This window comes from Bos mutus, chromosome 23 (genome assembly GCF_027580195.1).
Source record: "Bos mutus isolate GX-2022 chromosome 23, NWIPB_WYAK_1.1, whole genome shotgun sequence".
NCBI classification, from domain to species: domain Eukaryota; kingdom Metazoa; phylum Chordata; class Mammalia; order Artiodactyla; family Bovidae; genus Bos; species Bos mutus.
This window is the reverse complement of record NC_091639.1, coordinates 23650002-23675180: the sequence shown is the minus strand read 5'-3', so window position 1 is coordinate 23675180 and position 25179 is coordinate 23650002. Positions and strand designations below refer to the sequence as shown.

The 25179-nt window shown below is 51.6% G+C and overlaps 3 protein-coding genes across 6 annotated transcripts; 1 reads left to right on the top strand and 2 right to left on the bottom strand.

Moving 5' to 3' along the window:
- The first annotated feature begins 27 nt into the window (after positions 1 to 27).
- On the top strand, positions 28 to 5993 carry NELFE (negative elongation factor complex member E). Its single transcript, XM_005893779.3, has 11 exons — positions 28 to 174; positions 610 to 692; positions 2018 to 2087; positions 2180 to 2325; positions 2807 to 2881; positions 3003 to 3040; positions 3226 to 3545; positions 3670 to 3814; positions 3966 to 4020; positions 4269 to 4371; positions 5681 to 5993. The coding sequence occupies exons 2-11, from the start codon at positions 618 to 620 to the stop codon at positions 5776 to 5778; spliced, it is 1125 nt and encodes a 374-aa protein (XP_005893841.2). The 5' UTR covers positions 28 to 174; positions 610 to 617; the 3' UTR covers positions 5779 to 5993.
- Positions 5994 to 5995: 2 nt separating this feature from the next.
- CFB (complement factor B) lies at positions 5996 to 12069 on the bottom strand. Its single transcript, XM_005893778.3, has 18 exons — positions 11855 to 12069; positions 11525 to 11758; positions 10902 to 11087; positions 10583 to 10756; positions 10262 to 10363; positions 10020 to 10156; positions 9579 to 9717; positions 9124 to 9255; positions 8749 to 8850; positions 8519 to 8656; positions 7959 to 8056; positions 7703 to 7820; positions 7337 to 7490; positions 7156 to 7232; positions 6860 to 6960; positions 6628 to 6760; positions 6503 to 6552; positions 5996 to 6196 (listed from the first exon to the last, which is right to left on the bottom strand). The coding sequence occupies exons 1-18, from the start codon at positions 11916 to 11918 to the stop codon at positions 6050 to 6052; spliced, it is 2286 nt and encodes a 761-aa protein (XP_005893840.2). The 5' UTR covers positions 11919 to 12069; the 3' UTR covers positions 5996 to 6049.
- Positions 12070 to 12440: 371 nt separating this feature from the next.
- Positions 12441 to 24335, bottom strand: C2 (complement C2). Of its 4 annotated transcripts, XM_070360690.1 has the most exons (18): positions 24061 to 24330; positions 23691 to 23900; positions 22927 to 23112; positions 21012 to 21185; positions 20830 to 20931; positions 20502 to 20635; positions 19287 to 19425; positions 18541 to 18681; positions 17661 to 17750; positions 14663 to 14803; positions 14444 to 14538; positions 14241 to 14352; positions 13958 to 14123; positions 13770 to 13846; positions 13546 to 13637; positions 13244 to 13370; positions 13036 to 13085; positions 12441 to 12905 (listed from the first exon to the last, which is right to left on the bottom strand). In XM_070360690.1, exons 1-18 carry the CDS (start codon positions 24104 to 24106, stop codon positions 12735 to 12737), a joined length of 2253 nt encoding a protein of 750 aa, XP_070216791.1. In that variant the 5' UTR covers positions 24107 to 24330; the 3' UTR covers positions 12441 to 12734. The 4 variants fall into 4 exon arrangements, 3 of the variants coding, with proteins under 3 accessions (XP_070216791.1, XP_070216790.1, XP_070216792.1); XM_070360689.1 differs by having other exon boundaries at positions 13770 to 14123; positions 24061 to 24335; XR_011462134.1 differs by lacking the exon at positions 13546 to 13637 and having other exon boundaries at positions 12817 to 12905; positions 24061 to 24334.
- Between the last annotated feature and the right edge of the window lie 844 nt (positions 24336 to 25179).

Below are 25179 nucleotides of genomic sequence, written 5' to 3'. Positions count from 1 at the left end.
AGCTACTTAGGGGCTGACCCAAACTGGTCGGAGGCCGGGCGGAAGTGTGTGCGGCGCGGGCCGCCTTGGTTACCGCGTTCTCCGCCCCTCGCTACGTCATCGCTCTGAGCCCGGGATCCGCTGCCCGCGCGGGCGCCGCCCGAGACCGTGGGGCCCCGGTTGCCGCCCCCTCAGGTAAGGCCTTCTCCTCAGCCTTCGCCCCCCTTTTTCCGAGCTCCTTCTGTCTTCTTGCCCCTTTCGTTGCTCTGAGAGCGCTGCGCGCGTTCCACTGCTTCCTCTGCTTTTCGGACCCCGCAATTCCATACTAACTCCAGCGAGATAGGGGGGTCTGGTGCCATCGTCTTGGCGACGGAGCGGGTATTTATCCCTTCCTGGGCCACATGGTGCCCCAAGGCGCTGGTATCCGTGATTCCTGAAGACAGAAGGGAATGCTGGTTGATCCCGACGAGCTGGGGTTTGGACGGCAGCCTGGTTTAAGCAAGGGGTAGGGAGAGGCAAAAGATAGGAGTAGGCAGGCCTGAAGGGGTGGGATCGGGATCAGTGTGGACGGCGTGTGAACTCTGGGCGGTGACAGTGGAGAAAGATGTCTTGGGCCCTGCCCCGAACCAGGAGCCACCATGTTGGTGATACCCCCCGGACTGAGCGAGGAGGAGGAGGCTCTGCAGAAGAAATTCAACAAACTCAAGAAAAAGGTGAGGGAGTGTGTGTGGGCATGGCCCAAACTTTCAAAGACTCTACACTGAGAACACCTGGGGTGAGTGTGAGGGGATGGGGGGTGGGGATTCCTCTAGCTTATACCTGGAGGCCTGTCATCTCTCAGTGTCACTTCAGAGATGGACTCCCCCAAGTGTGTACTTGCTTTTCTCTCTTTCCTGTGTGGTCTGCCATGGAGTTGTCTTCCTTTCCCATGGCTTTTAGTACCATCTTAAGAACTGGTGATCCCAAGCTTGGTTTTTCCAATGCCGTCTAGTGTCTTACTGATAACAACTGAAGCTGTTGTCTTGTCTGTACTAAACTTGGTCTTCCAAATAGGACTGTCTGCATTCACTTCTTCAATTTGTTTGAGATGAATATCTCATCTCTGTCTCCTGCACCATTTGTGTAGCCAAACGTTTGCCAAGTCTTCATTTTTCTTTTAAAGTAATTTCTGTTTTCTTTTTCCTATGTATTTCCTAGATCAGGTCTTTGCTGATGCTCACTTTGACTGTTATAATGGATTCTCAACAAGTTTCTTTTCTTGGACAGACTTTTTCACTCCTGTTAAAACGGTGCATTGAAAACACTAAACACTGCCCTTCTTTTTTCAAAACACAGTGGTTTCACATTGCCTATAAAAAGCTTTAATCTGACCTTTCTTCCTATAGAACTATTCCTTGGTCCCAAAGCATGCATTCTCAAAACCTTATTTCTGCATCTCTGCCACCCTGTTTTCTTTGTCTAAAATGCCTTTTCCTCTCAGCCTGCCTTATGTAGATCCTACTCAGGGCCCGGTTTATAACCATCTGCATCAGAAAAATCTTACTTGCTTTCAGCTCCAGTCTGCACAGTCTTGACAGTTCAGTCTGGTCATCTTCTTTCTCAGCCTCTGATGAGCTCAAGAGGAGGATCTGTGTCTCTTTCTTTTGCAAATCTCTGTTTCAAAGCATTGGTGTGTTCTTATTAAACATGTAGGGCTGGATGGATGAAGCCCCTAAGAAGGCATGGAGGCTTATACTAAACTGCAATGTATATCCGGGGACCATGGTCTGTGGTTGAGTTCCTTGTTTTCAACTTGAAAAATATGAGACTCTGCAAAGCCTCTGGATATTATGGTTTAGAGAGAGTAGGTATGGCTGGCGTATGTGATCTGAGAGACTGTATGTGAGAGGCAAGACAGCTGCAGTGTACCACCCCAGGGGCACCATTTGCATTATTTTCTCTCAGAAAGGTATCCCCGGAGTGATGCACCCAAGGGCCTTGGGAGACCTGGCCAGGGATTGGCCCTCATCAGTCCCTCTCTTCTCACTCTTGTTCCCAGAAAAAGGCATTGCTGGCTCTGAAGAAGCAAAGTAGCAGCAGTACAGCCAGCCAAGGCGGTGTCAAACGCTGTGAGTGACGGGGGAGGCGGGGATAGGCTGGAAGTAAGCACACCGGCTGACCTCTGGCCAACATAATAAACCTCTTTCCCTTGCCACTTCAGCACTGTCAGAGCAGCCTGTGGTGGACACAGCCACGGCAACAGAGCAGGCCAAGCAGCTGGTGAAGTCAGGAGCCATCAGTGCCATCAAGGCTGAGACCAAGAACTCAGGCTTCAAGCGTTCTCGGACCCTAGAGGGGAAGTTAAAGGTGAGCACAGGCAGAAAGATTGTTCAAGGGATCCTTCACGTCAGAGGGCATCCTTCCAAGTTGGAATGAAGGTAGGTGTAGGGGGAAGGTAATGCCAGTTCAGTCATGGACAAGTTGCTGTGCCATTCTGAGCTTCAGGCTTCTTATCTATAAAATGAAGAAACTAGATGCCTCCCAGCTTCTCCTCCGTTTTATGTATTCTGTGACTCTCATCCATCATATAATGGACCTGTTGGATTGTGTTCTCTAAGGAGTTGAAAAGGCTGAGAAGATCATCAGGTTTAGGATGTTTTTAGTAAACTAAATGCTTCAAGTGTGTATTAAGTCTTTTATGTAAAATAACACGTAGTCAACTGAGAAACAAACAAACAAACAAAGATAGGCCGGGGAGCCAAGAGGAGGGCGAGTGAAGAGGAGCCCCCCGCCCCCGATAGGCGGCCTCCTGCTCCCCCACTGAGGTAGGTCTCTCCCACCTTCCCAGGACCCTGAGAAGGGGCCGGTCCCCACTTTCCAACCGTTCCAGAGGAGCGTATCTGCTGACGACGACCTGCAGGAGGTAATGGTTTCCAGTTTTCTGTCTCTGAGGAGCAGGCGATTGAGAAAAATGAGAAACCCACATATTGGAGGCCATATGCCAGCCACTCAGACTCGTCTTAACTGTTCTTGGTCTCTTTCAGTCGTCCAGACGTCCACAGAGGAAATCTTTGTATGAGAGGTTAGAGAAAGATCGGGGTCCCAGTTGGTGGGGTTTGGGGGGCACGAGAGGCTTGCCCGGGTCCTTAGGAGGTTTGGAACTGAAGTGGGAAGAGCTGGGGCTGCAGAGGGGGTGTTGAGTCTGCAAGGGATCCAGGAAGATGAGGTATAAGCCCCCTTTGATCCTCATTGTCTGCTGCTCGCCAGCTTTGTATCTTCCAGTGATCGGCTTCGGGAACTGGGGCCAGATGGGGAAGAGGCAGAGGGCCCAGGAGCTGGCGATGGCCCCCCTCGAAGCTTCGACTGGGGCTACGAAGAACGTGGTGGTGCCCGTTCCTCAGCCTCCCCTCCCCGAAGCCGCAGCCGGGACCGCAGTCGTGAGCGGAACCGAGATAGAGACCGAGATCGGGATCGAGAGCGAGACCGGGAGCGGGACCGAGACCGTGATCGAGACCGGGAGCGGGACCGAGACAGGGACCGAGATCGAGACCGGGACAGGGAGCGCGACCGAGAGGGCCCTTTCCGCAGTGAGTGATCTTGGCTACTGGGAAGTGACTTCAGATACTGTGTGGGTGCGTCCTACTAAAGGGTACTCTAAAGTGGAGGGTGAGCTAGGCCTATGTCTCATGACTGGATTCCTGTGTTCCATAGGGTCAGACTCGTTCCCTGAACGCCGGGCCCCTCGGAAGGGAAACACTCTGTATGTGTATGGCGAAGACATGACGCCCACCCTCCTCCGTGGGGCCTTCTCTCCCTTTGGAAACATCATTGACCTCTCCATGGACCCACCCAGAAAGTAAGGACCACGCGTGGGTTGTCCTAGGAGGACCTGGGGTGTGAGACCTGAGGGAGGAAGCTAGCCTGTCTCCACAGCCTGTAACACTGGGTTTGCCTGGGTCCTGAGGAGCCCGTAGGCCCTCTACTGACCCTGTGTTTTCTCATCCCAGCTGTGCCTTCGTCACCTATGAAAAGATGGAGTCAGCAGATCAGGCCGTTGCTGAGGTTGGGACTTCCCAGATCTGTTCTTCCCATCCCTCCTGACATCCTCATTTTTTCTCTGTAAAATATTGGGAGCCAGGAGGAAATCATTTCCTCTTGACAAAGAAAGTATTTCCCTATTCATGCAGGAAACCTTATATTCTCAAGTCCCTCCCTAGTCTATTCTTAGGATGACAGCTCCTAGAAACCCTCCTTTGGTTTGTCTGTAATGTTTGCCCCCATCCTCTGCCCGCTCCCCTCTTCTGCCCCAGCTCAACGGGACCCAAGTGGAGTCTGTACAGCTCAAAGTCAGCATTGCCCGAAAACAGCCCATGCTGGATGCCGCCACGGGCAAGTCTGTCTGGGGCTCCCTGGGTAAGAAGGGGATTCTTCCTTTCTCATGTCTGTTGCCCACAGCTCACCCTGTTTTGTTCTTCTGCCTGTCCCTGGGTCCCCTAGAGGGGCTAGAGACCTGGTTTTGTGTGGCAACTATGGGGATTAGAAGGAGAATCCTCAGGCCTTCTATCAGTTAGAAGCAGGAGGAGACAAAAGTATTGGAAACAATTTCCAAGGCGTTGATTGGAACAAGGAAGAAAGTGGGAGTGAGTCAGGTTGGCGAAGAAGGTGAGCACCTCATGCGGCCTTACTCATTTTGAGATGGAATATAGTTGGTTTTATAAAATAGGCCTTTGAAGTTAGGAATCAGAAACGCAGGTGTTCAGTAACGACTGAAAATGTAGACTGGAGTCACCTGTATCATAGGGCTGCTGCGAAACGACACGATAGTGTTGGAGGGGAGACTGAATGCAGAGGAGCAATGAGCCAGTACCGGACGTAAGGAATAAACAGTCAGGAGCTATGGGAGGAAGCTGGGCTGTGTTCCTTATGCCCCATACGGCCCCAGCCCTCCTGACATGTTAGGCTGAAGTTGAGTGTGCAACATCGGAGACAAAGGAGAGGTCAGAGAGCTGGGAGCAGGTCCCGAGGGGCCTGGATCGTTGCAGCCGAAGGATAGAGGCTTTGAGAAAGTGGAAGTGATCCACGGCATTGAGATGAAAGCTCCAAGACAATGGGGGCTTGCATGGGGGTTCCCTCTAGCCCCAGAGTGGCAGGAATGGAATCCTTGGGAATGGGGCGTAGGGAGGAAAGAGGAACGGGAAGGGACAGCTCCAGGGAGAATGCTTAGGGCCACAGTTACACTGGAATGAATTCTCCTGATGGAATGAATAACCCGTTTCACCCGAAGTAGGTTTCCATGTAAAGCAGTAGGCACAGGGAGTTCGGAGCCAGAGTAACCCGTTATACTAAAGAAGGAACCAGGAAGGACCAGCATGTTAGCAAAGGTCTATAGAGATTTTCTAATTTTTGGTGTACTGACTGGAAGTAGGCGGTTAACATTATTCACACATGTCAAGAATAACATTTGGGTTATTTCTGAGGACAAAACACTCATTACAGTGTTTGCGTGTGCCATGATAACTGCCCACTCTTTACTGGGGCCATGGATTGGTAGCCAGAGGCCTAAGGGGGCTAAAGGTAGAGAAGCCATCCTGGCCACCAGAGGGCAGCATGGAAACTGGGCATCCAAAGGCCAGAGGCTAGAGTTGAGGTGGCCAAACTCTGGGCCTCAGGTCTGGTCGGTGCTCTCCCTCAGACTTTAACGGAACTTCTCCTCCCTCCACAGCTGTCCAGAATAGCCCTAAGGGCTGCCACCGGGACAAGAGGACTCAGATTGTCTACAGCGACGATGTCTACAAGGAAAACCTTGTGGACGGCTTCTAGGGAATGGAGCTGGATTCCGTGTGCCTCGTCTGCCCCAACGCTGGTCTCAGTAAAACACTGAGGTGGAAGCTCACCCATCTCCCTCAGCCTCTGGTTTTTCAGCACTTGGGATTGGGGTTGAGCCTTTAAAAACGGCTGTTAGATGTGATCTCAGTTGTAACCACATGGCTAGTGCACGCTCCCCACTCCTTTACCCCAAAAGGATCTTGAACACAGGTGTTGTCGCAGCTGTTTTAATTTGGTCTCATGCCCCTTTCCAGCAGGAAACCCCTTATAGAAAACCCAGATCCTCATTTTGGAGTTTTTCCTTGAGCCAGGGCAGCACGTGGTAGAGGTTGATGTGAAAGTCTCGAGCATAACCAGGTACTTGCTGTGGCCGCTTGCAAACATCCACGACGCCCCAGCTGATCACGCCAACCTGGAGAGAGCGAGGGGTTGCCAAGAATCATTTAGTAGAACTCCTTAATCCCAGGAAGCACAGCTACTGCCAGTTGCATCTGAAGTGACCTGACCTGGGAGGACTAGGGACCCAGTTCAGTTCTGTCCCCTGGCACACAGACCAGACACATGGCCCTGAATTGGCCAGTTCAAGGAAGAGTCTGAAGGTGAGGCAGGCTCTGCCCCACCCCCCACCTCTTTTCAGCCACATGCAGTGAGTTTTCCTGTTTTGGGGCCCACGCTGACCACTCAGCATCTCTCCAGAGAAAGGAAAGAGAAGACTCACTTGAATGAAGCGACTCCTCTTGTGAATAATCAGGGGGCCACCAGAATCACCTGCAGGGAAGGAGATGCTGTAGGAAAAGACTTAGGCCTCAGAACTCACATCACAACCAAAGAGCCTTCTCTCACCTTTGCAAGTGTTGGGGTCAGCGTAGGGATCCACACCTCCAGTGCAGAGGAACCTGGGGGTGACTACCTCAGAGACATCCTTGACTTTTTCATAACCTGGGGCGCGTAGAGCATCTCTCTCACAGCTGGCTTTCTGTAGGTGAGATAGGGAAGTGTGGAGAGAGGTGTGAGGAACAAAGCTTGCTTAGGAAGGACTGGGGCCTAAAGGACCTCAGGATGCCACATTCCTCACCTTGTCCCCATTCTTGATGTAGACTGCCTTCCGAGTCAGGGTCTTCTTAGACTCAGACACAAACAGAGCTTCAATGTCCTTTGCAGGGAGTAGCTCTTGCACTTTACAGATGGATAGACTGGGTCATTGCAGCACTCTCCCTCCCCTCCCCGCCTCGTGCTTGTCATCGAGTGGCCCTCCACTCCTTCCCGTGAGCTGGCGGCTGGGCAGGGCATGACCTGCTCTCCCTCCCCCTCATCCCTTCCTTGTCTCAGAACTTCACCCTTAACAAGCTGCTCTCCCTGAATGTCTCTTACTCTGTTGCTGGCATGTGGTTGACCTTGGAAGCCTCAAGGCTTGAATCGATCCCTCAGTGCAGGGGAGACAAATGGGCCTGTTGAGGAGAGATGGGGAAATTCAAGGATCGTGAACCCTGGGCCTGCTACTGTCTCAGTTCTGCCTCTCCCAGCCTTTTCTCTCAGAATCCAGATGGCTCACCTGATGGTGGTCTCATACTTGAGCTTTTCCTTGAGCCTGACGAGGGCCACGTCATAGTCATAAAACTCAGGAATGCCTTTTGCTTTTTTTGCATTGAGGTCGTACTTCGGATGAAATAGGATTTCTTTTACCTCCCACTCCTTCCTCTGTCCTCCTGAAGTACAAGAAGGGGTTCCTCTAGACCACTGAAATCTGTGTAGGCAGCCTCCTGCCTGCATGTCATCCCTAACCCAAATCTTCCCCATCCCTAACTTGTCCAGCATGCAAGGGAAGGGCTGCGATGAGGACAGGTGGAAAGTGGGCCCTGGAGGCAGTGTGGCCCAGAGGGCACCGCAGAAGCTCAGAATTGATGGGTTGCATCCTTACCCAGGCTGACCTTGATTGAGTGTTTCTCATCATCCACAGTGAAACAGTGTGCAGCCGTCAGCACAAAGTACTCAGACACAATAGCACCCATACAGCTCTCATGCCCCTTTGAAGGGCGCTGGGGACAGCAGCAGAGGGAAAGCTCAGCTTTCACAAATCTCACAATCTGATCAAGAGTGCCTTGCCCTTCCTCCGACCTTCATTTCACCCTGACCTCCCTTCCTCTAAGTTCCCACCACCAGGACACTGCACTTACAGTGACCGAGATCTTGGCCTGCCACGGTTGCTTGTGGTAGGCAGTACCATCCTTGTGCTCCCAAACCATGCCACAGAGACCCAGTGTCCGGCTTTCATCTGACAAGAAAGGAGATTGTGCTAAAAGCTGGGACAGTTCATTTCCAAATGGCAGCTGTCTTGCGGAGGGAGGCCAGTGTGTCTGTGGGGAGCAGATGCCCAAAAGAGGGAAGGGAAGGCAAGGAACCACTGGAATCATGGGACTAAGCTCAGAGACCTGGGCATTTTCAGGCCCAACTCCTGCTAACTTGCCATTTCTTGACCTCTGTTGGCCCCAGCTTCCATATCTGTAAAAGGAGGGACTTGAGAAAGGTCTCGGCATCATTTCAAAACTCGTGATTCTGAGATCAGGGAGTGGAAAGTACCAGGAAGCAAGAATAGTGACCTGGAGGTAGAGGAGGAAAGAAAGGGCTTCCAGACTTTCCAGGGCTTTAGGAGGAGTGGAAGAATGAGTGACCTTGAGGGGTCTGGGGAGAGCTGAGTTTCCTGACCATCTCCTTATAGCCTTCCATAGCTTCCTACCAAGCATTTGGACGAAAACATCCTCCAGGTTTTCCATGCCTTGGAGTTTGAACACGTGTTTCTCTTTATCCTTCTTGGAAGCCAAAGCATTGATGTTCTCTTGGTTCACTAGAGGTCCAACCCCGAACACATAGATATCTGAGAGAGAAAAAACAGAGTGAGAGTCTTGGCCCTGGCGCAGGCAAGAAGCTAGTAAAGTGGGGTGCTGGGTCCTAGGCAGTAAAACTCACCCAGATAATCCTCCCTGGGGTTTTTGCGATTTCTACCAATGTCTAGCAAGTACCGAATATCGTGAATGACAGTGACTGGATCCCCACCCATGTTGTGCAAACCTGCAGGAGAGACGGACCGTGAGGGTGGGGAGACATGAAGGAAGAGGGTCCAGGAAGACAAAGAGGCTGGAAGGAATGACATACAGGGCTGAGTGAGCAGGTTGGAGAGGAGATTATGAGTGAGAGATCACGGAGTGGAGGGTCCCTCCTTGTAAAGGCACAAGGAAGAGCAGCACGCCATCCCCCACCACAAGTCCAGTGTTACATGTGGACTTGGGGCCACGGGCTGGTTTGAGAGGGTGGGGAGTCAGGCAGGAGAAAAGCCCCTCTTACCGTCAGTCATGATGATGATGACGTGGCGCGTGCGGTTCCAGGTCTCTTTGAACTGGTTTACTTCCCTGCTCATCATGTTGTACACTTCCAGGAGAGCCCTCTTGGTGTTGGTCCCTGCCTTCAACTTGTGATCTGGAAACAGGGAAGGTGTCATCACCTCGCCTGGTCTCCCAACCCGTCCTTGACCCCAGGGGTCCAGCGGCAACTGGGTTCCCACATCTGTCAACTTGAGTTGTCACCCCATTGTCTTTTCTTTGACAATAAAGTGCCCCTCTCAGTTCCAAAGGGTTCCCACCAAACCCCATTTTCCAATGACCCTGCTGTCCAACTGTGGATTAAAAAGTAGTCCTCCCTGCCCCACCACATGGTCTCACTACACCCTCCCCACAACACTCCTGAAACTTCAGACCTCTCTGACCCCAAAGTGAACCTTGCACCCTTCCCTGACTTCTGACCTGCGTAGTTGATTTGGTTGAGCTGGTCTGTGACCCAGTCTGCTTCGCTGCTCTTTGGGTCGGACACTCTGATCAAAACTTTGGGTTCTGTGGCATATGTCACTAGACCATATTTTGGCTTCACCCCATAGCTTGCCACCTGTGGGCGAGGGGAGCAATAGGTCACAGCATCAAAAGAGGAATATACGGTTGGGAGAATTCAGCAGCTGGGCTGAGACAGATAGGAAAGTCCTTAGTAAGAGACTCAAGAACTGACTCATCACCCTGAGGTCATGGAGGAGTCCAGGTTAAAGGTCAAGTAAAAGGAAAGGAGGACACAATAGGACCTGGAGATTTTCTGGGACCCTGTGGCTCCAAGGGGCTGGGAGTATTTGGGAACTAGTCCTGGCAGGGCAGTGAGGTCCTTTCAAGGTTCCCACCTTCAAGGGGAGGGGGCCCCACCTTCTCGATGAAATCTCTGAGACAATTCTTGGCCCCTGTGAAGTTGTGGGCCCCCACGCTGTCTGATCCATCCAATACCAGGTAGATGTTCATGGAGCCTGAGGGGTCCAGGACAATCTTTCTCTTCTGTTGTTCCCCTGGATGTCACCAGAGAGGCTCAGGCTCCAGAACAAAGAGGTCTCCTGCCCCTTCTCCACCCCATGCCCAACTCCCTGCCCCGCCTCCCCTCTCTGCCTTCAAACCTGGGCTATGTCCATCCTCGGCATCAACTCCTTCTATGGTCTCTGTCAGGGAAGACAGGAAAGCTTCGGCCACCTCTGCAGGAGTGTCGTACATAAAGGAGTCTGGGAGAGATCAGAGAGCAGGTCAAATGTCTGGGAGGGTCAGGGACACTGACACGAGATGGTGGGCTTCAGGGGCGGGAAGGGCTTAGAAGTTCTTCAGGGAGATTTAGAGAAGGGAGGAAGGAGCTGGATGGTGGCAGTGAGAGAAGGCAGTGCGCTCCTGAGGGGATGTGCAGATGGGAGAGCAGGGTCTGACTTGAGGGTACAGATAAGGGTCACCTTGGCAGGAAGGCTCCGTTCCACTCCAAGAGCCACCTTCCAGGCATGTTCGCTGCTCAGAACCACGTAGAGTGAGCCCCCGGTTGCAGTAGTAGGTGACACGGTCTTCAAGGCGGTACTGGCTGCCCACCTTCCTCGTGCCAAGGGGGATGCCCGGGTTGGGGCAGTACGTCGCTGCAGAAGTGTAAGACACACTGGTGAGGGCCAAAGCCTGGGGCCCAAAGGGCAAGGCAGAGAACCGAGAGCTGTGGCACTGGTTCCTCAGGCTGCGGGTGGTCAGGGAGAAGGAGCTGTTGTGGACAGGGGGGACGGTTCTCACCTCCATCATCACAGATGGCCGTTTCCCCATCCCACCGACCATTCCCTTGGCAGGTGCGATTGGCAGAGCCCCGAAGAGTGTAGCCATCATAGCAGCGGAAAGAGATCTCATCGCTCAAATTGTAGTAGGCAGCCCGGGGCCAGTACTCCCCATTCTCAAAATCCTGTGGTCTGGGACAGCGAATTGCTTTGGGGGCAAGGGGGTGGAGACCAAGTAGAAGTTACTGGAAGGGAAGGGCTGCCCTTTAGGATAACCCTTCTGGTCTCAGGGACCCTGTCACTGAGAAATATCACTTCTGGGCCTCACAGAATAGCTAAATACTACCTTCAACCCCTGGAGGAACCTCCACCCATAAGGAGTAATGCTGCTCCCCGCTCCCCATTTCTAAGTGTTCTTTGAACTGCCGGGACTGCTTGACACAGGGTAAATGCTTAGTAAAGTCTAGCTCCCCTTCCTTCTTTCTCCATCCCACCTCCAACCCTCGCTCAGCTCTGACCCGTGCTCAGCCCAACTTGTCAGCCTGCCTGGTCTCCACTCAAGCCTAGACTTATCCAAGTCTGGACCTTGGCTGCCACCTGCTCCGTCCCACAGCCAGCCCATGCCCATCCTCACTGCCCTCCAACCTTTGCATTCAGCCCTCTTGACAATCTTTCTGTCTTGAGTCTGCAGGGTGCTCCAGGACCCTGTGGATCTGCAGGTGCGAATCTGCGTGGGGTATGGGTAGAAGCCAGAAGGACACAAGTACTCCAGCACCTGGCCCGCCTTGAGAAGCCGGAAGGAGCCACCTTTGATCTCTACTCCCTCCAGAGAGCAGGGGCTTTGGGGCCCAGCCTCAGACAATGGCGTCATGCCCACACCTAAAGAGAAAAGTTGGTGAGGCCCAGCCTCACAAGGCCAAGGACAGATCGTGGGGGAAGCAGGAGTGGAGGGAGGGGGGCTGTGATCTCACTTACCTCCACACAAGAGGCCCAGGATCAAGGGTACCAGGCAGAGTCGGGGGTTGTGACCAATCCCCATGGTGACCCGGGGCTGGGGGCAGGAGGGCCTCTCCTGGCTTCTGCTGCAAGTCTGCTTGGCTTGATGGCCAAGCTGAAACTTTAGACCTGAGCCTAGTCACACTCCCTTCCCCTGCCCCCCACAACCTCCAGCCTTTTATGCAATCCTGTTCTGGCACCTGCTGTTCACCCCACCCTCCCTACCCACATCACTTTCCGGAATGTCCAAGCGGGGAGGGCCCCACTGAGCTGCCAATCAAGGAAACAGAAACTGCAAAAACTCCACCTTTGGCTCCCCAAGGTCCAGGACTCAGCCAGTCAACACCTCCTCTCCGCCCCTGGTCCTGTCCAACAAGCCCAGACCTCCCCTTGGGGACTAGATATAAGATCCACACTGCGCGCCGCCCCCCCTACCCCCTGCTGCTGACTCTGTTACGGAACAGAGTTCAGCCACTGTTTGTCCAGCAAGGTCTCTGACCTGCCTTCTTGGCGGTTCCTGGAATTATTCTGGCCTTTTTCTCCCCTCCCAGGCCAGCCCCTAGGCAGAGGCACAGACAAATGTGGGGATCACTGGCTTTTTATTAATTTCATAACTGGGTAATTTCCTATGTAAGGAGAAGGAGAGTGAGCCAAGTACAGCAGAGGGTGGGGTCAGCGCTGGCAGGAGCGCCGGGGATTCCCTAGTGTGGATGTGCCTCTGCCCCGGAATCCTGGAGGCGGGAATGTGTTCAAAGCAAGGAGTGCAGATGGGTCATGGAGGCTGAGGGTGGACATTCAGAGGTAGGAGACTGGAGAGACAGCAGGTCCTGGCAGGTCAGCAGAGGGCTTGTGGCCAAGATTAGAGGGGCACAAAGTTCAGGATGCCCTCCAGATGCTGCCTGAGCCAGGGCTGCAGGCGGAAGAGGTTGATGTGGAAATCTCGCGGGACCTTGCCATGGGGCGCAGGTTTGCGGGAGTTCTTACTGGAGCTGCCACAGGGGTTGTAGAGACCCCAGCTCACCAGGCCCACCTAGAAGAGGGAAAGGTTGGAGTGGGGGGCTTCCCCTGTCCCAGCCCCAACCTCCTTAGGTCCTTCAAAGGTCTGCCTCATCCCCCAACAAGGCCAAGATCCCGTGACTCCAGTCCTGCAAACTTCTCACCTGAAAAAACCTGAGTCTCCGCTCAAGGAAAACTGCTCCTCCAGATTCTCCTACCAGAAAGGAGGGACAGAGACTGTCATCCTGCCAACCATCACCGCTGCATCAGGGCGTGCATGCTGGCCACAAGGGACATCGGTGGCCTTCCCCTGGGGAATCTGGACTCCAGGGTGGGGGTTGGGGATGGAAAGTGGGCGGAGGAGGGGCTCACCCTTGCAGGGACTGTCATCCCCCTGGGTCCCACTGCATAGGAACTGGTCTGTCACCACCTCTCTGACATCTGTCAGGTTGGGGAACGTGGTTTTGTCTTTGAGGACGACCTTGACACAGTTTGTCCACTGCAGGAGGGGCAGAAGAGGACACAAGGATGGAGTGAGCGAGCCCAGGGCAGGGCTTGCTAGGCCCAGGAGGAGGGATGACTTGGGGTCAGAGGTAGAAAGCAGCCAGAGCTAGGGGATACAGAGAGAAATCCCATCCCCACCCTCAACAGCATCCAGAACCTGAGACCCTCACCTCTGACCCTGTCTTGAGATTAATATTCAGCTTATCCCCGTTCAAAGCCACAAAATGAGCGGGAATGCTCACTTGGTTCAGAAGCTCCTTCTCTGCAGTCAAGGACAAGGATGTCAGTGCTGGTCCCTTTACCCAGCATCCTGACCTGGGGACTGCAGCACAGCCCACGATATCACCCCCCAAGCCTTGGTGCCAGTCCCTCCAGCACCGAGTCCAGCGCTCACCATGATCTCGGCAGGTACTGCCTGGGAGTTTCCGCAGAGCCAGGTTGGCCCCCACCGTGCAGGGGAGGCAGATGGGCCTGAGGAGAAGGGCCAGGGTCACAGAGGCCCATCCTTGGTGCCCCCTCTTCCAGGGCTCCCCAGGACACCCTCCCCTATAGAGGGTGCCCTCCCATCCCAGACCCCTGCACCTAGCATGGGTGGACATCTTCACTTTCTGGGTCAGCTTTAGCAAAGCAATGTCATCGCCATAGAACTCTGGGATTCCCTGACTCTTCTTGGAAAAGACATTGAAGCCTGGGGAGATCACTGCCTCCTCAATTTGGAATTCTTTGCTCCCCTGAAAGTTGGGATCCCCTGGAAACAAAGTAGCAGATTAGGCTGGACCAGGGCTCCTGAAGGGGCCAGAGGCTGGGAACAAGGGGTGGGAGCTCTGCCCAGGGGATCGGGAATCTGGTGCGGGCCCTTCCTTACCCACACTGACCCTCCACAGCGTGCGGTCCTCGGCATTGCGGAAGCAGTGAGCGGCTGTCAGGACCCACTGGTCGGAGATGAGGGCCCCCCGGCAGGTCTCCTGGCTCTTGGGCTGCAGGGGGACAGGTAATCTCAGGGACTGCTATGTCTCTGGCTCACGGCCGCACCTCTGGGATCCAAGCCCCATCCCTCTTTCTGTGTACCTTAATAGTGACGTGCCAGGGTGTCCTCTCCTGGGCAGAGGCATTGGCAGACATGTTCCCTACCCCACAGATGGGGTCTGTGAGCTGGGAGACATCTGTGGGTGTGAGGAGCAGATGGTGAAGGAGGCCGGTGAGGGGCAATGTGAGCAGGTGCCATCCAGGGACCCTCAGCCGGCTCCACACTGGCCACCCCCTCCAGAGAGGGGGAAGTGCACTCACCCAGCATGTGCTCGAAGACCTGGCTCAGCGCCTGTACATCCTTCAGAATGAAGGCGTGCCTCTCGCCGTCCTTCTTGGACCCCAGGTTATTCAGTTCTTTCCAGTCCACGTGTAGGCTGCCCACACCGATGGCATAGATGTCTGAGGGGGAGGGAATTAGCAGAATCTCACAGTGAGTGGCTATCCCGCAGCACAGGAAGCTGTAGCTGGGAACTCGCTGTGTCCCACGAAGCCCTACGTGAGCGGGATGCCCTCCCCTCTCCTCCACTACCTATCTGACCTCATTTCCTACCACTCCTCCCCTTCAGTCTCTTCCAGTCACACAACCTCTTGAAGTTCCTGAAATACACTCCCACCTCAGGGCCTTTGCACGAGCTTTGTCCCTGCCTGGTTCATTCCTACCCCAGGCTTCCCACATGCCTCACTCTCTTACATTTCTAAGCTTTGATTCAAATGTCACCATCGCAGGAGGCCTGCTGTGGCCTCCTTGTGTAAAACTGCAATGACCCAGACATCTCGATTTCTTTTCTGCTTAACTTTATACCTCAGTGCATGTCACCCTCTACTGTGCCATATGGCTTCCTTATTTATTTTCTGTAATGCCTGGAGTGGGTAGAATTATGTCTTCTCGAAAGGTATGTTCAGGTCCTAACCCCCAGGACCCGTGAATATGCTCATATATATTTGGAAATAGTGTCCTTGCGGATACAATCAGTTAAAGTGAAGTCTCGCTGGATGGGGGAAGGGAGGGAAAGACGAATCTGACACCTTTACAAGAATGTGGAAATCCAAATGCCAACACGGAGAACCATGTGACATCACAGAGATACCTTCAGGGAAGACAGTGATGTGAAGAGAGGCAGAGATTGGGTAATCCTGTCTTCCCTGGTGGCTCAGAAGTTAAAGTGTCTGCCTGCAATGTGGGAGACCTGGGTTCGATCCCTGGGTCGGGAAAATCCCCTGGAGAAGGAAATGGCAACCCACTCCAGTATTCTTGCCTGGAGAATCCCATGGACGGAGGAGTCTGGTGGGCTACAGTCCACGGGGTCGCAAAGAGTCGGACACGACTGAGTGAGCTACTTAACCCCAAGCTAAGGAATGCCTGGGGCCACCTGAAGTTGGACAAGGTAAGGAAGGATTCTCGGAGGTTCTGGCTGGAGCACGGCCCTGTTGATGCCTTGATTTTGGACTTCCTACTTCCTGAGCATGAGAGAATACGTCTCTGTTGTTTCAAGCCACCCGAATTTGTACCCTTTGTTGCCACAGCCCTAAGAAACTAATATATCACCCCTTTCCAGAACGACAGCCCCACGAAACAGGCATTTTCCTCTGTTTGTTTACAGCTGTATTCTTAGAGTGGTGCTTGGCCCAAAACAGGCTCTCGGTGAGGACTTTTAAATGAATAAATGAATGAAAAAGAACTCATGATGTAGCATGGAGGCGCAGCTTCAGATCTAGTCATCCTCTACAAAATGCTGGCTCTGGGAGAAGGGCTTGAAGCCACCTCTTCCCATTGGAGGACCTGGATCCACACGACCATCCACACCAACCTCTGAGCCAGTGTGGGTGCCAGTTAGAACTGCCCCAGGGTGGCCACCAAGTCTAGCCTTCTCCCACCCTTTATACCCCTCATAGTCCTTTTATGCAGTTACAGTGGGAGCTGGACGATTATCACGTCCCATGTGTTTTCGCTGAAGAATTGATGCTTTTGAACTGTGGTGTTGGAGAAGACTCTTGAGAGTCCCTGGGACTGCAAGGAGATCCAACCAGTCAATCCTAAAGGAAATCTGTCCTAAATATTCATTGGAAGGACTGAACCTGAAGCTCCAATACTTTGGCAGCTTGATTCAAAGAGCCGACTCTTTGGAAAAGACCCCGATGCTGGGAAAGATTGAGGGTAGGAGGAGAAGGGGACAACAGAGGATGAAATAGTTGGATAGCATCACCAACTCAATGGACATGAGTTTGAGCAAACTCCAGGAGATGGTGAAGGACAGAGAAGCCTGGCATGCTGCAGTCCACAGTGTTGCAAAGAGTCGGACAGAACTGAGTGACTGAACAATAGCAATGTGTTTTCTCTATTTCCCTGAGGTTCCTGCCTCTTTTTAAGAAGGTGTTTTCAAGCATTTAACTCTGGCCCAGTGATGCTAAGGAGTTAGGGAGTGAAGTTTGGATTTTGCCTTCCTTAGCAAGGGTTTTCCCAAAGAAATCTGCTTACCCTCGAGGGGCAGGTGGAGTGGGTGGCATGAGCAGAAAAAGAGAACCCAAGGGGGAAGTAAAACTTGGGACCTCAAAACAAGCTGCTACCCCTTATCTGAAGCACTTCTCTTTGAAGTTCTTTTCTGGTCAAAGGTGAGAGCAATTTTTGTTTATCTGAATTAGAGGAACTGTTGTTTTAGAGACTGCAACTGCCAAAGCCTTAGTTAACTGCACTGATGGAGAAAAGGCCAGAGACAGTCCCCACAAGGATTCCAGACCTTTTCTTCCTGGAGAGGTTTGTGGAACAAAAGCTGGTGAATGAAAACGACATTGACGTGAGTTTCTCTGTACCAGATAATGTTTGAGCATTTGCCCTTACTGGCCTGAGGTAGGTCCTTGTCCTGTATCCTCCTTACAAGTAAAGAAATGACCCACGGTCACAGCCAGTCAAAGATGAACCCAAGGTTGAAACTACAAACTCAAGGTTTGTAGTTTGACTACAAACTCTTCAGTGTGATCCTTGGCTGACTGCATACAGAACAACACAGCCTGGGGTCTCAATAGAAATACAGCCTAGGACTTCCCCAGCAGTCGAGTGGTTAAGACTCTGCGCTTCTACTGCAGGGGGTGTGGGTTTGATCCCTGGTCAAGATACTAAGATCCCTCATGCTGTGTACAGTGCAACCCCCAAAAAAATGAAATGCAGAGAAATATAGCCAAGATGCTGAAACTCCTGGCTATGGGCCTTGGGTCCTCTGCAAAGAGCACAGATTGTGGCAGGGCGGGGGCAGAGGCTCACCCAGATAGTCTTTCCTCTTCTGGTTGATGTTCAAGACTTCTTTGATATTGTCAACAGCCACCTTGGGAGAGCCGCCCATGTTGGACTTTCCTGGATTAAGGAGGGAAAAGAATTGTTCATTAAGATGGATGCAGCACGATCCCCTCAGCCCTGGAGAAGTAGGGAGGCATTCATCCTGGGAGCCTCAACACTTACACTCCCTGCTGGAGTTTCGAGATACATTCTTCACAGAAATTCTTTAGCACTGGGTCAGGGGCATCTTTATACTTTATCTCATTTGATTCTCATGCAGCCCCTGTAAGTGTGGGTCTCCTCATGTTATATATACGAAATTTGATTTCTAGAGGAGCTGTGTGATTTGGGCAAAATTAAGATAAATGGCAGAGCCCTGATCCACTACCCAATCTGCCTTTCATCCATGGACCTCAACATCACTGCTGCACACGTCCCACCCAACTCCCTCTAGGTGACCTCCCGGGTGGCAACAACGAACACATGATCATAAAGCACTTTTACACAAAGTACTTATTGCTCTTCGTAAAAATTGTGTAAGGGGACTTTCCTGCGGACCAACGGTTAAGACTCTGCACTTCCACTGCCAGGGGTTCAGGTTTGATCCCTGGTCGGAGAACTAAGATCCACATGCCATGCGGTGCAGCCAAAAAATAAACAAATAAACTATATACAGAAAAGAGGGCAGCTTCCATTATCAGTAATTGTCGTGGTTGTAATTACCATCATCGTCAACATTGTTTCTACTTTAGAAATAAGAAACCAAGGCCTGACATGGCAGAGGGAGAACCAGAAGGCAGGTCTTCTGATCCCACATTGCTGCTCCTTCCACGGTGCCAGGCTCACTGACAGAGACAACAATACCTACCATCTGTCAGAAGGATGATGGCATGTCGGATTTCCTGCCAGGCTCCTGGGTTCATATGGGGTCGATTCATTTGGTTATTCATCATTATATAGACAGCGTGGAGGGCCTCGTAGATGTTGGTCCCAGTTCCATTTTCATGGTCTGGAATATGTGAAGATGAAAAGCTCTCTTAGAAACTTTCCACTTACCACCTGGGAGAAGGGAATCACTTTATTTTCTCCAAACACTGGAAATGCAATTATCAATTGATTTGATAAAGACAGACCTTTGATATTCAGTTAGAGATTTGGCATCATTGCCCGTTCAAATATTTCAAACCTTTCCCTTTAGAAATGCTCATTGCACAACAGCACTAAAGGTCATTTTAAAAGCCCAGGATTTGAAGATGGGGTTCCCAAAGAAAGTGGATTGTTTCAACCAGCTGCTACCTACCACCCAGGTAGTTTCATAATGACATGAGGAGACTATGAAAACCAGACCATGTGGTTCAGGGAGGAGCTGAAGACCTGCACGATGCTTTTGGACACATAGCACATGTGAACAAGCCAGGTGTTGGTAGGAGCTGCAACTCCCCAACCATGAGCCTGACTTGGAAGCCACCCCAATCTAAGGAACCTTAGGCCCAGAACCCTGGGACCTGAATGCCACCAAGAGGCCTCTCTCTGGAACTTGTCTAGAATCTCTGCAGGCACAAAGAGCCCATCCTCTACTGCCACTCCCATCACCTTCATTTGATGGCATCATACCTTTATAGTTGATATTTCTCAGACTGTTCTCCACTTCAGTCACATCCCGGGATCTGTCTTCCAAGACAGACATGATGATTTTGGGCTTTGATGCAAAAGTGATGATGGCGACACTAACCTTGATCTCAAAGCTGAAGATCTGTGAAGGGCAAGTGAGAGGGTGAAGGGCCCCCAGACCAAAAAAAAGATGGTAAGAGAGCCAGCAATGGGCCCTGGAGGAGACAGAGAGCCTAGACAGAGATCGACAGAGTCAAGGCTCATGGAGAATCCCTTCCTGGGAGGTGGCTGCTTAAGGAAGCCAGGAAACTGACAGTTGTTGGTCCTCTCCTCTGTTTGACAGGTTCACTCTGCATTTAATCCTCATATCAATGATGTGAGGGGTCGTGATGGTCCCTATTATACAGACGAGGATGCTGAGACTTGTTGCCTTGCCCCCGATCACACCACTGGTGAAAGATGGAGGAAGAATTCAAACCTATCGGCACTTGCCTGTAGCATTTTATAGCCTTGTGGCTTAGTGGCTTACTTAACTTTACATCTGAAGAGAGAAACTAAGGAGCACAAAAGCTGCCTTCTTTCCAATGGAGCAGGGAGGGAAAACACATAACTACAAAAACTATGGTGAAAAGCATAATTCCCAAGCAAAGTCCTGGCAAGAAATGTAAACCAGGGGTTTCCAAACTCTTCTGTTCATGCATTCCATCAGCAGAAACATTCTGAGCACATACCTCAATATAGGTATATATATTTATAAAGTATACTTATAAAGTGTATCATTGTTCAGATATATTGTACACATTTTAAAATGTATGGAAAAGAGTGAAATTTTAAAAGGAAACTATTAAGTTCTTCATTTCAGTTAAATTACAGTTATTCCACATGATTACTAGTATTTTTCTGCCACACACACCCCCACAGACTGTTTTGGGTACCCCTTCGTGAAGATCACTGTTCTAGAATTCCTGAAAAGAGGGATCTCAGCCTCGTTCATCTTTGTGGTCTCCCAGGAGCCAGAATAGTGGTTGACATATAGTAGGTACCCCAACAGTGTTTGTGGAATGAAAAATAGTATCCTCTAAATTCATGATCCATAGCATGTGTATAATCTGGGAAGACTTCTTGGAGGAAGTGGGTTGCAAATGGGATTCTGAGAAGGGAAGGAGACAGAGACAGTGCAGGAAGGCAGCCGATATCCGCAGGCTCCTATTTCCTGACCCTGTCCACCATGCGGGAGGCGCTGTCCTTGAAGATTTCAAAGTCATCTTTGGACACACTCTGAGAGGCGTCCAGGAGCAGGTAGAGGTTCAGGTGACCGGAACGCTGGATTTGTATTTTGCGGCCCAAGTTTTCTGGGAGAAATGTGAAAGGGGGGAGATTCAGACCTCCACCGCTCACCTGCTCTCTAGCCAAGGCGATCAAACCCCTCTGCCTCGCCTCTAGTCAACTCAGCCCCAGTGAGCCCACAGGAGGCTCCTGCCCCGCCCCCAAGCTTGCCCCGCCCCTGCCCCGCCCCGCCCCTGCCACGCCCGCCTCAAGCACTCACGTTTCTTCTTCTGCTGGATGGGATTGGTGGTTGCAAGTAAGTGGGAGAAGGAGGTGCCCAGGGCGGGGGCCACATCCTCAGGAAAGTCGTAGGAGTAGGGCTCTGTGGGGAGAGCCGATGGGGTCAGCTGGGCCCGGGGGTCGGGGCCCAGCAGTGTCCGCAGGGTCAGAGCTGCTACTCACGGCGGCAGATGGCCTCCGTCCCACTCCAGACCCCGTCGTCCTGGCACTCGCGCTCCGCAGACCCTGTCAGCACCAGATTCGAGGAGCAGCGGTATCTGACCTTGTCCCCAAGGCCGAAGCGAGACCCGGTCCGCACTGCACCCACGGAAATGCCCGGGTTGGGGCAGTGACTGGCTGCAAAGAACAAAGGAAGATGGAGGTGAACAGGGACTCGCCTCCTCAGCCTCCGGACTCCGGACCTGGCTGGCCCACCCTCTCCGAGGCTCTTCCTCCTCTGGAAACCCTCAGAGCCTCTGCGGGTCCCTTGGCCTCTCCCTTGGGAGACATCATACCTGTGCTTCCCAGGGGTGCAGATGGAAAAACCTGAAGTAGGGGAAAGGTTTAGAACTCTGTGGCCTCAATGGCCACCTAAAACATCCCAATCCCAACCCAGGGTCTCTGCTAGTACCATACCAGAACCTCAGGGAAGACGGCGGCTAAAGAGCCTACCCCTCCACAGAGAATATTTGCAAACAGTGAGACATCACTACACACGCACCAGAACTGTTAAAACTAAAAAGATGGGCAATTCCAGGTGTCAGAGGACAACCAGAGCTGCTGATCTATCGAGAAACTGTTTGCAGCCTCTACTAAAAGAAAACAGATGCCAACCTGTGACCCAGTAACTCCACTCCCAGATAATATACTCGAGAGATAAATGTCTAGTGCACCAAAAGTCACATATAAGTGTGTTCATAGAGCTTTACTCACAATAATCAAAAACTAGAAGTAGCCAAATGCTCGCCAACAAGAGTGCATAGATAAACTGTAGTATGTAATGGAACTACACAGCATAAAAAAAATAACAAACTGCTGATACACAGGGAAACATCGATAGATCTCCCAGGCAGAATGTGGAATAAAGGAAACCAGATGTGAAAGAGCACAGTCTGTCTGATTCCACTTGTATGAGGTGTAAGAATAAGCTAAACGAATCTATGGAGATACAAGTCAGGAGAGGGTTACCTTGTGGAAGGGGACAGGAGGGAGCCTCTTGAGATGATGAATACTTGGTTTTGGTGAATACTTAAAATCTGTACACTTTAGATAGATTCAACCTCAATTTTCAAGTGAATTATATTTATGTTTGAATAAATGGCTGTTGTCAAAGAATCAAGGCTATGACTGGAAAGCCAGCAGCTGGGCTCCAGGTGAGGATACAGTCCTACCGCCTTGTGACCTCTGAGTCCTCTGTATTATGTATTTAGAATTGTGATCTAGGAAGCTCCTAAAACCTACAGGCAAACGTAGCTCCAGGGAATCCCAGGAACCCCACTTCTGTCAAGCAGCACCCCCCTGCCCTAAATCTTTCACAAGGGCAGTAATGACCATAACAAAAGTATATGTGGTGTCAGCAGATTCCAGGAGCTGTTTCACAGGCAACTCATCTGATCCAGATGGCAACCCCCTGCAGTCAGTACTCTCACCATCTCCATTTTACAGGTGTGAAAACTGAGGCACAGAGAGGTTAAATAACCTCCCCAAAGGCTGTCAAAATCAAAGCTGGGCTTGGAACTCAGACTGGCTCCACAGGCAAGGCAGCTGAGCACAGCACTTGATTGCCTTCATCACATCCTCCCTGCAACAGCCCAGGGGGAGCAGGTACCAGCCTGGCTTGGAGGCATTGGGAAAAGGTAGACAGAGCATTTGCAGCCTTGATGCTGGACCCAAACCTTAGCACCGACTTCCTTGAGCCAGGAGCCTAACAGGCTGGAGATGTGCGACTATAGACCTCAATTGACCAAAATCTAGGATTATGATTTTAGCACCAGAAACACCTGGTCCCTGACCCCACACATGCTCCCTGGGCACATAGCTGGCTCCAGGGCTCCTGGGAGACCCCTGCCCCCATGCAGCCATGGGTCAGGACACTCACCACCATTGTCACACACGGCCGTCTCGCCATCCCACATGCCATTGGGCCGACACTGCCGAACAGCTGAGCCCCGCAGGGTGAAGCCATCCTCACATTCAAAGCTCAGGTTGCCGCCCACTGGGTGGGACCCCAGCCGTGGGATGTACACACCGTTCTCAAAGGAAACAGGGGCTGGACAGCGAACAGCTGGAGGGAGAGAAGGGGATGATAATACAGGGATGGAGGGATGACACCTGGACTGGACACCAAAGTGGGTGATATTCAGCTTGGAGGCATGGCAAGAGCCAGCTGCTTGTCAAAATATTAGGTGGATACCTGTAAAATTGCTACTTTTGACAATTGGTTGAATATTAGCAATTTCACATAGTTCAATCTAATAGATTTAAAAACAGTTACTTCTCTCAGCCCCATGAGGACTATGACCACCCCAGTCCCTCCCTTGGTGTTCTCCAATGTCCCAGGAGTGGGTAATAGAGGGGTGACATGCGGCAAAACAGAGGACGCCAGGACCATTCAGCATCCGTTCTGAACGGTCAGTACCGTGTGGCAAATTGTCAAACCTCTAAACATCATCCTTGGCTTTAGTACCCCACAATCTCCATCATAGCCTGCCTCCAACGCCTTGCTGTGGGCAGTAGACATTTCCTTGCTATTTTGAAAAGCCCTGTGGAAAAGGAGCTTTGCCACCCCTTGAGTCACATTAAGCCCCATGCTGAGTAAACTAAATAGGAGTCCCCAGGGTGGCCACTGGCAGGGAGCCTCACGTTTGCAGATTGCCTTTGTCGACCGAGTGGATCTCGGGATTTGCCACTGTCCGTTGCTCTTGCACAGCCTTGTCACCACGGGGTATGGGTAATGGCCCAGGGGGCAGGAGTAGGTGAGGATACTCCCAGGGTTCCAGCCGTTGCTGAGGGTGAAACTGCCACCAGAGATATTCACGTTCTTGGGGCAGGAAAGCGCGGCTGTAGCCAAACCTGCAGGCATGGGAACACGACTCAGAAATGCAGCAGAGAAGGAAGGCACGGATTAGAAAAGGAAAGCAGAAGGGGCTGTCCATTTCACACATGGAAACTCAGTCTGGTGGCACCAGCCCAGCCCCACAGGACCCCAGCATCCCCTCTCCTCTGCTCCTACCTGGGTACAGGGGCAGCAGGCAAAGTACGGCCATCAGTGGGTCCATGGTGTCTACCTCAGGGGCAGGGACAGGCAGAGAACCAGGAGAGGGAAAAGGTCATCTGACTTCCCGAAAACCAGAGCTGGCTCAGCAGCTGCTTCATCTGCTGCCAGAGAAAGAAAACTAGGGAGTGGCAAGGGGGAATGTTCCTTTGTTGGGGGTGGGGAAGGGGGTAACATAATCAGGGATTGGGGGCTGAGCTGAGGGGGTGAAAGTTGGCCCTGTCTCCCTAGTCTCCACACATCCCTAGAGTCAGTCGATCTGCACCACAGGCGATGCCCACTGCTCCCCCACCGCCGCTGCCTCTCAGACACACGTGCCCACACACTCCTACATGAATAGTCAAAGCACACAAACCAACTGAGATTGCAAAACATTTTATTTAAGTAAAGTTTCGGTTTTCTTTTGGGTTTTCCCAAGTGGATGTTACGAATACTTCCTCAGAGCCTAGGTTAATATTGTCTTCTTCAACATAAGCCCCCAAGGGATTACACTAATTGTCTTAAAAATTCTTGATACCTAGGAGGATTCACCATCTTTTTCTTCCCTTAGGGATAAAAATGAAATCAACACTTAGAGACAAGAAAAAGGTTGAGAACAGTTTTAAGGAAAGTCCAGTAGATAAAAATTCCCTAACTTATAAAAAATAATTCTGGGTTGATTATTCAAAGAAGTGAAAATATTTTTAGATTTGGAATGTGCCTTTAAATTGCAATGTGCATGGGACTTCCCTGGTAGTCCAGTGGTTGAAAATCTGCCTTCCAGTGCGGGGGACTTGGGTTCGATCCCTTGTGGAGGAACTAAGATCACACATGCCACAGGGCAACTAAGCTTGCCACCACAACTACTGAGCCCACATGCCTCAGTGGAGACTTGATGCAGCCAAAAAATAAATAAAATTAAAAGCAAAAGAAAAAGATTAAATTACCAGCCATTAAGAAAAATAAAATTTTTAATTACAATGTGCATTTTGTAACTCTGAGCTACTGCGTTAGCCTCCCCATCCCACAGAAGTCTTTAATATTCATCAAACAATGGGTACGTGCTAAGTAGCCTTCAGTCGTGTGCGACTCTTTGGA

Excerpts from the sequence above, each read along its gene's own strand:
- NELFE (XM_005893779.3), top strand. The coding sequence starts at position 618 with ATGTTGGTGATACCCCCCGGACTGAGCGAGGAGGAGGAGGCTCTGCAG. Across the intron at positions 2,882-3,002 it reads CTGACGACGACCTGCAGGAG|TCGTCCAGACGTCCACAGAG; the intron begins GTAATGGTTTCC and ends GGTCTCTTTCAG. Across the intron at positions 4,372-5,680 it reads GTCTGTCTGGGGCTCCCTGG|CTGTCCAGAATAGCCCTAAG; the intron begins GTAAGAAGGGGA and ends CTCCCTCCACAG.
- CFB (XM_005893778.3), bottom strand. The coding sequence starts at position 11,918 with ATGGGGATTGGTCACAACCCCCGACTCTGCCTGGTACCCTTGATCCTG. Across the intron at positions 11,088-11,524 it reads CAAGAGGGCTGAATGCAAAG|CAATTCGCTGTCCCAGACCA; the intron begins GTTGGAGGGCAG and ends TTGCCCCCAAAG. Across the intron at positions 9,256-9,578 it reads CAACCAAATCAACTACGCAG|ATCACAAGTTGAAGGCAGGG; the intron begins GTCAGAAGTCAG and ends CCCTGTTTCCAG.
- C2 (XM_070360689.1), bottom strand. The coding sequence starts at position 24,106 with ATGGACCCACTGATGGCCGTACTTTGCCTGCTGCCCCTGTACCCAG. Across the intron at positions 23,901-24,060 it reads CCTGCTGCCCCTGTACCCAG|GTTTGGCTACAGCCGCGCTT; the intron begins GTAGGAGCAGAG and ends CCATGCCTGCAG. Across the intron at positions 19,426-20,501 it reads CCTCCCGCATGGTGGACAGG|ATCTTCAGCTTTGAGATCAA; the intron begins GTCAGGAAATAG and ends TGCCCTTCACAG.